Raw genomic sequence first — 13,863 nt, 5'->3', positions numbered from 1 at the left:
AGTTGAATTACTGAAATAAATGAACTTTTCCACGACATTCTAATTTATTGAGATGCACCTGTATATCCCAGAGTGAGGCAGCTGGGGACGTACTGTAGAGAACAGCTCACTCAGCACGCCGCTATATTCACCCAGAATGAACATCAGCGCTGCTTTATAATTCTGATCAACCAGAGACACTCTGGCTGCGTTTACACTGGCACAAAAAATCCGATCTTTCGCTCACATCTGACACAGATCGGAATTTGTTGCACACATATAAACATAAAAATTTGCACGAGACATTTAAAACCCGAGGGTCTACCATGTGCATAGTAAAGCGATCACTGCAGACAATCCTTTTGGGTGGGAATTAATGTAAACACAGATATCGGATACCAGTCCTGTCTAAAGTGAATGTAAACAGACGTGCCAAAAAATCAGATATGGTCAAAAGATCGGATCTGTGCATTAAGACTTGCAGTGTAAACGCAGCCTCTGTTCGAATCATAGTCATGCACCTGCTGAAGTGTTTGGACACTTAAAATGTCAAAATACCAATGCAAGTGTTATTTATTGTAAAGAAAGAGTGTTTTTAAGCAAAACATTTGACAAAAAGATGTTTGTAAGTCTTGAATGATCTAGTGTTGAAAACCTGTGACTGTTTGTTTGGTGTTGGAGGATAATGTTGATTTGTGGTTTCTCTCTTTCTCTAGGACACCTGTGTGAACCGACTTCATCCATCCACTAAAAACACCTGCTGCTTAAACCTGATCACAAACTGGCTAGAAAATACACTGCATCACATGTCTTCGTTGAGAAGAGGAAGGGGTGATTGTTGCTGGTTACTGTATGATAATTGAAATCGCGAAATGGCCTTAAACAATTAAACAAACTGCAGAATGTCATGTTTTCTAATACACGCACGCATTGCATTCTGACAGCGCTGCATGAACTCGCGGTGCTATCTGCTCGTTAGCCAGGGTTCAAAGTCCAAACCGCGAGGGAAATCTGCACTGTAACAGTGTACTCAGTTGCTCAGTCACATTTTTATGATTTTTTTTTTACAAGGCATGTGACAATGTGATACCTGCAACTTATTCGTAATGAGACTCATTTATAAATCTGCTGTTGTCTTCCTGCGCGTTTCCGCCAAAATAAAAGTTGAGAAAAAGCAATAACTCCATAAACAATCATAAATGTTAGTATTGTAATTTTACTGTTGTTCTGTAAAATAAAATAAAAAGTAAGACAATAATAATGATAATAATTTCAACAGCTCTGTTAATACATTTATTATAACATTAACACATAGTGTTCAAATTGGGATCTGTAATATTTTCTAATGTTTTAAAAGAAGGCTCTTCTGCTCAGCAAGGCTGCTTTTAATTGTACAGTTAAAAATACATGCCTGATTCAAGAAGGGGGTCTGATGGCCAAAAAAATATTATTTTACTAGCTTATTAATTTTAAGTTCAATTGTGCTTTGTTGGTATAATAATGTCTGCTAGAATGTTAACAAATGTTCAGTGTTAAATACTTTTAAATTGTTGTTTTGTAATAGTTTGTTTCTTTGAAAAGCAAGACAAAACAGTAAAAAGCACATTTTGGCTATTTAATTTGTGCAGTGGTGAAAAAAATTGGCAAAATACATGGGGGAAAAAAAAACTCAAAACCTTGTTCGGTATTCGGCCTTCGGCCCAGTATTTCATTTTGTTCGGTTTCGGCCAAGAATTTTCATTTCAGTGTATCCCTAATTCTTATATGCTGATTTGCTGCTCAAGAAACATGTATTATAATTATTAATGTTGAAAACAGTTGTGGTGCTTCATATTTTTGTGAAAACCGTCATACATTTTATTTTTCAGAATACTTAATATGTGGTTCAAAAGAACTGCATTTATTTGAAATAGAAATATTTTGTAACATAAATGTATTTTATGTCACTTTTGATCAAAGTATTTATTTCATTTAAAATGGTAGTGTACATGTACATTTTACCATAAATGTTATGTTATATACTGTACAAATTCTGACCATTACATCAAGTTTATAGCCTACTAATTTAAATCATGTTTTTGTTTTTAAAATATTATTTTGCTGCTATAAAATAACCAAAGCAACATTTTTGTACTTTCTAGTTTTGGATGATATAGTGAGGTTATTCTATGTCTGTTTGTCTATCTACAATAAAATTACCCGCTAAACTTGATGCAATGTATTGCAGAACAATCTAATCCAATGGCTTCAATCTAATTTCAAACTTGCTGTGAGCCATAAAAAGGCTCTTTTTAGCTCTGTCATTATTGTACTGGTACACCTATTGTGCTTGAACTTTCTCTGCAGTGACAGGAGGCTGCTGGGAAATGCATCTTTGACACCTTTACGGTTTTATCTCAGAATAGCAGGTGTGGCCAATGGCAAAAATACTGTACAAACATTGTGCAATACCTGAATCATCTAATATTGCGTACTGCACCAGACCTCTCTTACAAAATACAGCTGAAAATCGAAAATGCTCGGACATCTATGCGGATTCATCTCACAGCTGAAATGTGCAATGGCTATATATCAGATTACTGTTAGACTCTGAAGCAATGAAATACTGGTCAAGGTAGAATTGCTCTTGAGTGCTTGAAAGCAAAGTGCTTATGCAATCGTTCCAGCTCCAACAAAAGTGCCAAGAAAAGACATTTAATTTAGTAATGCACCATCAGAAATCGACAGGGAACAGTGACGTAACAACAGCGAATGAAACGCTGCATTCTGACTGCAAACGTTGTTACTTCGTTAAATGATTTCGACCACATTACACCCCAGAGACTCATCATCCTCTTTCATCTGGATGCCTGCTCTACGCTGTCCTGGATCCGACCCAGACTTATACAACACAAGCTTTCAGACTCCACTCGAGCCAAGACGTTCATTATTAAACACCTAATGGCTATCTTGTGATGTTTTCAATACGCGTTGTTCCCAAGACTTCTTACATAAACGGTGCATAATAGTGCACCCAATAGGCTATTTTCTTCTTCTATGTATGTAGGAACACTTAAAATAAGGTTTCGCCTGGCGGTCTTGCAGTTTTTAGTAGTTTAAGTGTGTTTAGGTCAATGTGAATCTGATGTAACTCACACCGACCATGTTAGAACTAGTCAACAGTAGGGTGATAGCAGTCAGAGAACATCTACAAGCACAGAACCGACTGAATTATTGATCTAAAGAAAGGAGATACAGTGGGAGTGCTGTGCTGCTCAAAGATAGATGAGGAAAACAGAGAACGCTTTAGCAATCACATAGCAACTCCCTGACAACTTTGTAGCACTGCACAAGCTTTGCACACGCAAAGAAACATAAAAATCAGAAACATAAAAATCACATTCACTTATAGCTTTAAAGGAACACTTCACCCCAACATTTTAATTGGCTGAAAATATTCTCACCCTCAGGACATCCAAGAGTATGTTTCTTCATCAGATTTGGAGAAATGTAGCATTCCATCACTTGCTCACCAGTGGATCCTCTGCAGTGAATGGGTGCCGTCAGAATGAGAGTCCAAAATGCTGATTAAAACATCACAATAATCCACAAGTAATCCACACCACTCCAGTCCATCAATTATCATCTTGTGAAGCCAGAAGCTGCGTGTTTTTAAGAAACAAGTCCATTAAGACGTATTACATTTAAACTGTCGCTTCTGGCCAAAATATGAGTCCATAATCCATAATAACACTTCCTCCAGTGAAAAAGTCCATCTTCTGTTGTCCTCCCACATCAAAATCCACTCACATTTTTGTATAGATATGTTTTGGCTTGTAAACGGTGCTTGATCTGTGCATATTTCTCTCCTGATTCAGAACAGATTACTTTTTTTCACTGGAAAAACATTATTATGGATAGAGGACTTAAAACGGCTTAATGATGGCTTTGTTTCTTACAAAGATGCACCTTTTCACTTGACAAGATGTTAATTGATGGACTGGAGTGGTGTGGATTATTGTGATGTTTTATCAGCTGTTTGGACTCTCATTCTGACGGCACCCATTCAGATCCATTGGTGAGCAAGTGATAAAATGGTACATTTCTCCAAAATCTGAGGAAGAAACAAACTCATCTACATCTTGGATGGCCTGAGGGTGAGCACACTTTCAGAAAATTAAAATTTTTAGGTGAACTACTCCTTTTACCATCATGCACAGCCTCTTGTGGCTTACATGATTAACTTCCTTTTTCTATTTAACACAAACAATTATGCTGCCTGACATCCTGAACAAAACCCAACTCCAGCTCTGCTTATTCAGCTGCAAAACATGCTGTAATTAAGGTGTCATTTACTCTGTTCCTGGAGATGTACCCGCTTTACAGGCAGAACCTGAACCATCATATGCTAGTGCTACTGTAGATGAAACACTGAGCTCATCACAACAGCTGCGGCTCCACCCACTGATACACATGCACACAAAGGAGAAGAAAACATTCTGTTCTTATTTTGTTCAGTTAATTTATTTAGTTTCACTCTTAGGAGAAGGGGTTTTAGTCTAACAATTGGGCCACTGGGTTAATATTGGAAATCAAACTTAGGTGGAGTGAGATTTAACTAGGGCTGCACGATTTGGGGAAAAAAATCTAATTGCGATTTTTCTGGTTAAAATTGCGATTTTTAAAAAACAATATAATAATGGATAAGACGATAAGATAATAACAATACTAATTTTATTTTACAGAGAACTATTGTTTTACAGAAAACAGGGTTACTTGTTACCATACAGGCCTGTAGCTGTACATCATATGATACTAATCTTTGAAAGAAATTTCTTATTTTTTATCAGGAGGTATGTAAAACCAAAAATGGAGTCCATGTCTTTAATATGAAATATGAGCCTTTTATACATTCAATGTGGGGAAAGAAAAAAGAAAAAGAAAAACTCCTGTACACTGCTATACACTGGAGAAAAACATGGATTATCATATGTTTACTTCAAATTTCTTTAGAGAGAAGTATTATTTTTCCTATTTATGGCCAAGACACATTTCTCATTATTATCAATGTTGAAAACCGTTGTGTTGCTTTATATTTTTGTGAAAACTGTGAAATATTTTTATTTTCAGGATTTAAGGAAAGATCAAAGGAACATTATTTGAAATAGAAATCTAAGGTAACATTATAAACGTCTACTTTTGATCAGTTTATTGAATCCTTGCTGAATACAAGTATTAATTTCTGTGATTGTGCACCGTACCTTCTTTCTGTGGAGTGGCGGCTTCTGCATCCACCCCGTCTTTCTCCGCATTGCAGCGGTAGCCCTTCTTCTTGAGCAGGTTGCAGATGAGAATTCCCAGCAGGCCCATCACACAGAAGATGGGCACCAGTGCAAACACGGCGTACTCCGTGCTCTTCTCCTCTGGACCCTGAACGCTGGTGGCGTTTGCACCTCCCACTCCAGACCTGTTGGGGGCGCTCTTACTAACGTTACGTCTCCGCCGGCTGTATGGCTCTGTAGATATACACAAGACATAATTACTTATACAACAAATGATTACAGTTCTAAATGGCTCAAAAGGGGTAATTAAATGTAACAAAACATGTAAACATGAATCATTATACAACATTTGATCAAACTTTGATAATTGCCTTAATCTTTTAAACAATTGAGAAGACAGTGAAACAATCTGATTGTTTCAAGACAATTTGAAACAATCACCTGTCAAGTTCTTGAATTCATGTATCAGCATATGAGAGTGTATTGTGCATGTTATTTTTTGACAGACATCGGTGTTGTTATATTCAAATGACATGAATTTGAAAACAGATGGATGGTAAGGTAATAATTATTTATTTCTTAGCCATCAAATATTCAGTGAAGCGATTGATTGTTAAGTCGATATTTTGTGTTGTGTTATGTGTGCTAATATTCCAATCGACAGCCAGCTTAAGTTTTTGACGGATGTGATAACATGCATAATGGGTGATGTTTGATTTTTGGAAAATTATAAAAAGTGCTGGAGACATTCGAAATGCTTTTTGCGTAGATAATTATAATAATTTTACAGAATGATATTCATTTTATGGCATAAATAAAAACCATGTTACTCAGAGATTCATATGTTTGGCTTGTCAAAAATGTTACATTCAGTTCATTTTTTTTTTACCAATAAAGGAGCTGTTTTTGATGTGCAAAGTTATTTTTATTGTCTCTAATAACGAAAATCTTTTATTTAAACCCATGAAAATGCAGATCCTGTTGTAAATAATAGTGAAAATTCACTTTTTAAAATGGCTGTTCCATTATATATATATGTGTGGAGTTCCTTTGCAAAAACTGATAAACGCCACTTTAAAAAAAAATGAGCTGAATGATTGCCGTGCATTATTCTCCACATATAGCGCATTCACTTGTCCACTTTCAAGGCATCGCGAGTTCACGTTTTACTGCAGAAGCTGACAAGTGCCCTTGCTGTTTTTGAACATTGGAGTTATCTGCTTTTGCTATAAAACAAACTTTTAATATGTAAAAAAACATACTTTCAATGAACTTTAATTTTGCAAATTACCTGTATTTGTTTAAGTTATTATTACTTAATCAAAACAACCCAACTACAGTTTGATTGATATTACTTGGAATGCACAATAAAAAAACATGATTTCTGAATTTTTTTTTTAAATGGAGTTATCGGTTTTTGCAAATGAACTCTTCCTATATATAATATATATATATATATATATATATATATTTCTAAATGTAAGGTTTTATATAATTTATGCTGTTTAAAAATAAGAATAACTTCATTACAGTAATGAGAATCTAATAAGATTTACCATTAAGAATAATAGTGAATATTTAAAAAATAACAACAAAAGTTTAAATTCTGCCTGTTGGATGAGTCGCATTTGAAGTTATTGTGAAAAAGCCAATATATTGGAATATGTTTATACCTTGTTATCTTGCAGAAGAATTGTTTATTCTTATGTTAATACTATTAAATTCAAATATTTATTGATTTTTTTCTTCTATGTACTTGATTGTTTATGAAGAGTAAACTGAACAGATAGGTGCGGCCCTCAATTTCCAGGTTTGCTGTGTAACGTTCACTCAACACTGATGTATAAAATGCTAAACACTTACTCCTGACGCAGGCATGGAGGGTGGAGGACTTCCATGTAGCAGCAGGGTGAAACCTGAAAAACATGTCAGTTCATAAATACGCCCCCTCTACGCTTTCCATTTCATTCAGTCTTGGAAAGTTTGTGAGACTAGGAAAACACATCTGCTCTGATACCAAAGTGATGCAATGATGAAGACAATGACTAAATATTTTTTGTTCTTTACCCAGGAAGACATCCTCCACACACGGTGTCAGAATGCGAGGTCGGTGCGGTCGAGATCCAGCGGTTCAGTGCCCTGCAGGAGAGATGTGGGCGGCACGGCTCAGTGTCATGGGTATCAGAGAAGGTGCCTGCTGGGCAAGTCCGGCACAATCCGGTCTCACCAGGACCCTCAACTTCCCCGCAAGCCTTAAAGAAACAAATACACACCACTAAGATGACACACAAAGAACAAACTGCTACATCTCTCATAGCATGGTATCAATTTCTGCACTGAAATGTGTTTTATAAATACATTACTAAAAATAAGAATACAAATGACAAAAAATAACTGTATCAATCTAAGAAGCTTTACTCTTAAGAACAATGGTTTAAAAATAAATATTAAAAAATAAAACATAAAATGTACAGATACATTATTGTAATGACATTGTGAAAATGTCATGGAAATAATGTCACAATGCAAAAAAAATGGTTTTAATTCTCTTTATATAAAATATAAGTGTTTTTTATTTTAATTTTATTTTTTTAGTGAAATGCTCCCTGGAAATGTTTCATGAGATATACTCACAAAACTTTTTAGGTTTGGCTTGTTTAGATGATAAAAAAAACCCATCGAAATCTTGAATGTGCATAAATGCAATCATATGATACATTTTTACAGAATCTGTTGTGTTTTTCTGGTATATACCTAAAGTGGAGTGAATTCTCTGGACAGAGATCATAATGTAGGACATACTGGACCAGGCACATGTTTTGTGGAGTGTGTTGTGGTGGTGTTATCTCTCACCGTGGTGGGCTCCTGTCCGGCTGGACAGAGCGGACACACACACCCGTCCTCCCACCGACACTGCGCCGCTAAAGTCCCCCATAACTCCAGCAGCTACAGACACACACGACACCAGCCAAAAAAACTGCTGTATAAATATTAGGATAATACAGTGGGTAAAACACAGGATAGTAAAGTGTAGTTTAAGGCAGGTGAATAGGGTAAAAGTTTTCACTAATAGATATCACCATATATTCCCCAGTTGATTAATCACAATACATTAAGACATTTGTTTTGTATAGCAGGTTTTCTGAAATGCTATGTTTAAATATTCAGAAAAAAGGTATTGTCTGTCTAGTTAAATATGCACTAATCTGCATACATTTCCAAAACAGAAATTTGAACATTGGATAAAGCCAGATCCAATATTAATTTTTCATTTTCATTACATATTTTTGGATGTTTTATTTGGATATTCCTTTTTATCATGTAATAAATCAGAAAATAGTCAAACTGACAGAAAAAAAAAAAGAAAAAGAAAAAAAGAAAATAAATTACAAAGTTTTTTTAATCAGTCAAAATGATATATGAACAAACCCCTCTGTAAAAACCTTCAGAATATAGATATACTGTAATTTTTTTGTTACGTTGTTAATAAAACAGATTTACCCCCCGGTTTCTGAACTGTGTCAACTGAAAGAAACTTGCTCTGACTGATCTTAAAATATATCAGTGCCTTTGTTTTGGCTCAAGATGCACACCAGTAATGTGTTTTCTAAGGCATGTTTATGAAAAATTACTTAAATGTCCTAATTGAACTATGGCCTAATCCTGGCTTAGTCTAAGCCCTGTCTGTGAAACCAGGCCTTAGTGTTTTAGTGTTTAGATTTAGTGTTTTACAAAAAATACTTTTTAAGTTTTCAACTTAAAAATGTCATATTTACTTCAATGTGTTACTTGCTGTTTGTAATTGTGACATTTATGAGTGAAATTTGTTTCTACACCAAACTGTTTCAGTGTAGTAATAAAACTGTAAAATCCGGTGTATGTAAGTGCTGTTAGGGATTTCTGGCTCATTGCATGAGCAAAAAAAATCATTTTGAGACTTTAAAATTGGTATTTTAATCGAAACCTACAGATGCAAATAGATAAAGTGTAATAAAATATGTATTTTGGATGTTTCTTGCAACTAGCCTGAAAGTTATGCAAGCAAAATAAAGCCCAATATTTCAAAATTGTCCAGTGCATGAAAAACAATGTGTTTGCCTGCAGTGTCTTGCCTAATTGTGGTATACTGTAGTACAGAATGAGATGTTTCTTCATTGACTACATTGCAGGTTCTCAGTGAAGTGAAGAACATTCGGAAAAGTGTGAGAAGAGACACAGTGTTCTGAGAGAAACCTCACTGTATTTGGGAGAAATGTTCAAAGAATGAACGAACGCCCACCTCCTCCTCTTTCGTCCAGGCCGCCCACCCACAAACCACCACACAGAAACGGCTCGTCCTTCGCATTTCAAGATCATGCCTGCTTAAATTTAGCTCTTTCATTAAAAAGCAATAAAGTCCCAACGAACAGTAATTACAGTTCTTGCAGCTCTATCGGCGTACTGTCCAATTTCCGTGGCTCTGGGAGCGCATGAAACATGGCATAAAGTAAATAAAACATCAACAAACATAAAACAATCACCTAGAATTATCCATTTTAGGATCCATCATGTTACAGATTGGAAACTGACTTTTGGGAGTGCCGTGTTTTGCAGCTCGCGTCCTGCCAGCACGTCGCTCCAGGAGTTCTAGACCGGATTCAAGCCATAATACAAGACAAAGCCAGAGTCCCGGTCCAAGAGTACAGCTCTGTTCTACAGCCAAACCTTCAGACAAGAAACTACAGTCTAGCCATCACTAGACTGACACATTCTTTTTAAGCTTTCAGAAGTATTGATTAGCTACAACCAAATAATTAGACACACGCATCAAATGCAATTCACAATATATCATTTTTGCTGACTAATAAAAGCTATCCCACAACAGGATCACACAACATTTAAGATCACCCAAATCAGTAATGATGCTGCTGGTTAATCACTACAGACGGTCTTGAGACAAAAACGGGAGGTTTGTTTGACTTAAGTTGTTTCAGCTGAGCTCGCTGATATAGGCCTACAATAAATCAAGATATTAGTACTTGATGGTAATATTTGCTTCTATGTTCCAAACAATACAACAAACTAATTTTGGCTAACGTAATATTCTGGCATGGTTCTCTCAAAGTTATGAACAAACATTCTTCCAGTAATGTTAATGTAACATTTGTTCATCTGGTCTTTGATGTTCTTAAAACATTAGCACAATAACATTATTCATACATCGGTCATGGAATGTTTTTTTCCTGCAACATTTTAGATGTTCTTCCAGTGTTTTATAATGTTGCTACTTTCAGAACGTTCAGAGAACATTCAAAAGAAACGTTGCCATAATATTTTAATAATTAATTCAAAAAGTTTCTTGTGCAAAAATACAGCAATATTATGAAACATTTAGAATTATTATAAATGTTTTCTATTTGAATATATTTTAAAATGTAATTTATTGCTGTGATGCGCAGCTGAATTTTCAGCATCATTACTCCAGTCTTCAGTGTCACATGATCTTCAGAAATCATTCTAATATGCTGATTTGCTGCTCAAGAAACATTTCTGATTATTATCAGTGTTGAAAACAGTTGTGCTGCTTCATATTTTTCGTACAATTTTCTTAAAATTCTTTGATGAATAGATTAGAAAGCTCAAAAGAACAGCATTTTTTTATTTTCATTGTTACAAAATATTTGTCACACTAAATTCTTTACTGTTACTTTTGATCAATTTAATGCATCATTGCTAAATAAAAATATTAGAAAGCATTCAAAAAAACCTTATTGACCTTATTAAAGAACTCAAGCCATGTGAGATGGTCTTGTAACTCCTGTCAGCAAGTTTGGCGCTGACATGTGCCATACGACCACGTGTCACTTCCTGTTCTCGCTCTGAATGTTCAACACCGCCATCTTTCTTCAAATCCCCACCAGCCTGATGTTGCTGACAAATACAGGCTGGGATTTTAATAGCCAGACACTTTCCATTTTCCCTCACTTTTACTCCCTCTGTCTCTCTGTTCCTTCAAATGAACTGACCACCGTTTGCTTTCAGCTGCTAACAGCATGTTTTGTAGTGTGTCCTGCATGTTTCAAGATACGTGCCAACCACGTGCTGTGGCCGGTGACCACCACAATCCCTCTGTCACCAGGGGTGAAGAATGTTATGCAACAATTACAGCATCCAAAGAGGGACAGCGAATACAAACCTCATCAGACAATGTGATGAAAAGGGAGTTTCTGCTCATAAAGCTGCATTGGGCTTCATTTACAAATGAACAAAAATATGAACATGCTTTGTGCTTATGAACAAAATGAGCATCCAGAGCTATGATATACTGAGCAGGGAAAAGCAGCATTGACGTTAGGATGGGACTATCTGTTAGTCAGATCAACGGCAGACAAAAAATGTGTTTTGGAAACATTATTTTTGTCATTTGGTAATGCTAGTGCCACAAAAAATCAAGCTCTTCAGCTTCAACGGTGCAAAAATATGCAATGCATATATGCATATAATATGCCAATAGTAGCATAGACAAACCGGTATTCGGTATGAACCGGTATACCGCCCAGCACTAATAGATAGATAGATAGACAGATAGATAGATAGATAGAGATGGGTTTTGAAAAACATTTCAACTTGCTGACATATTACACAATTGTTTTTTTGAACTTGGAAAATACACATCATTGGGTGGAACTGTCTTTTGAAACCCAATAAGAATGACTTTGCATTTGCTAATAGCTTTTTAATCGGAGTTAAAGAAACTGCAGTGGTAAATGAAGTGTTTTGTTGCTTGTTTGGAAGTGTCTCATGTTCCTGTTTTGGACCATTGGCTGTTAAAAGACAAGGTCACCGATACACAAACATGATTATGGGCCATGTGCATCATTCTACTGTGGTTTCTGCTAAGAAAAACAGAGGAAAACCAATTATTCTCTGAGATGAAACATATGCCTGTTCAAAATAAGGCCCTTGATGTCATACCTAAGTAACAGTTGCCAACCACCATACTGGACAAATACCTACAAAATGGCTATTATCTACTCCTATGCACAAGAGATTTGACTATTCATAACCACTGTAGATAGCATAACGATAGCTCTTTTCGCCATTAAATACATGATTGTCTCATAAGTATTAGACTGTGTCTATATTTAGGTTTGTTTGTTGTTTACTCAGTGTTGGAAGAGCTATTTTGACACAAGACGGACAATTTTGATTGTTGACTTCAACCAGTGAAGCTACCCTTACAAAATACACTGAAGCTATTTAAGGGGACAATATATTTTTATATTTTTAATGTTTAAATAGTTTTAAATAAATAAGCATATAAAACTATATGTTGGCAATAGGGGTGGGCGATATTGACAAAAAAGAATATCTCGATATTTTCTGGGATTTTATCGATGACGATAATTAGACGATATTTTGCTGAGTGTGTTATTGTGCTGGTACCTTAAGGACTGCCGAAGACAGCTGACTCATAATGTTTTTAATATTCTTCATATTCTGTGTGGTGGTCAGTTCATACTGATAGAAATGAATCTTTTCCAATACGTTTAAACCGATTTTTACATTTTATGGCCATTTTTACCTTTATAAAGCCATTTTTTTCTAGAAGTGTCCATTATCTTTTGAGTCAAATTCTTACATTTAATCAGGGAATTAGAATAATAAGACATTTGGGCTGTTACCAAGCAAATGAAATCAACACAGAAGCTGCATCTGAAGTGGCATTTAGATTTTTGCAAAATACTCGATAATGTCAAATCGCACATCGTTAAAACAACAATTACGATATTATCGCAGACTATATATATCGCAAACCCCTAGTTGGCAATATAATGCAATTAATGTAAAATACAGCACAGGGACTTTAGTAGTGTCAGTACTTCTACTGAGTACAATGCATATACTTCTGCTGCTGTTTGTATCTTTCCATTAAGTGTTTATTTACCATAGTAAACACAAGCTGGCAGTAACCATGTCAATGCTGAGAATGTAAACCGACACGGTGAGAAAGAACGTCACTGGTGTAGGGTTCCACTCGCTTGATTGACACACTGTTTGCTTGCAGACTATCACAGCATTCATTTAGCAAACATTTCACTATCTATAATAGAAAAAGAGAAAGAAATCATTCCTTACAGAAGGAAATGTAAAAAGTGAAACAAGGAAGAAGTAAATCATAAGATGCATGAATTGGGCAAAGCAGGACCTTATAACCTTATAACATTGCTGAGAATCATTCTGGCAATTTAATAATAATGAAATCCATATGTTAAGTGATTCCACATTGCCAACATCTGTGATTCTCACAGCATGATCTGCAAGAAATGTGCTTAATTGCATTCACATCTCATAGTATATTTTAAAAAATATAATATAAAAAAATGTAATATAATATAATATGAATCATGTTTTAATATTTTGCTGTGCTTTAAAGAAAACTTATTTTAAACGGTTGACTTATTAAAGTGCTTATAAAATTTTAGTTTATCATAAATGTAATTTGTGCTATTTTTTATTTATTTTTATTTTCTACTTTAAAAAAAAACCCCGTTTAACTTAATGTTTTACTTATTTCATTGTAATTATTTTTCGAAATTTACTAGCAATTTCTGAGTGAAAATTGCCAAAATAAATCCTACAC

At 35.2% G+C, this 13,863-nt stretch overlaps 1 protein-coding gene across 1 annotated transcript in view; it reads right to left on the bottom strand.

The window, feature by feature from the left end:
* LOC107659107 (tumor necrosis factor receptor superfamily member 19L-like) overlaps positions 1-9,596 on the bottom strand; it is an 18,629-nt gene extending 9,033 nt beyond the window's left edge. Inside the window, 5 exon segments of the mRNA XM_016447937.1 lie at positions 5,220-5,474; positions 7,104-7,156; positions 7,308-7,492; positions 8,094-8,220; positions 9,520-9,596. Coding sequence (XP_016303423.1) covers positions 5,220-5,474; positions 7,104-7,156; positions 7,308-7,492; positions 8,094-8,220; positions 9,520-9,596 — 697 coding nt within the window.
* Between the last annotated feature and the right edge of the window lie 4,267 nt (positions 9,597-13,863).

The sequence above is a fragment of the Sinocyclocheilus anshuiensis genome, unplaced genomic scaffold (genome assembly GCF_001515605.1).
Source record: "Sinocyclocheilus anshuiensis isolate Anshui unplaced genomic scaffold, SAMN03320099.WGS_v1.1 scaffold1010, whole genome shotgun sequence".
In the NCBI taxonomy this organism is placed as follows: Eukaryota; Metazoa; Chordata; class Actinopteri; order Cypriniformes; family Cyprinidae; genus Sinocyclocheilus; species Sinocyclocheilus anshuiensis.
This window is presented reverse-complemented; position numbering and strand designations above follow the sequence as displayed.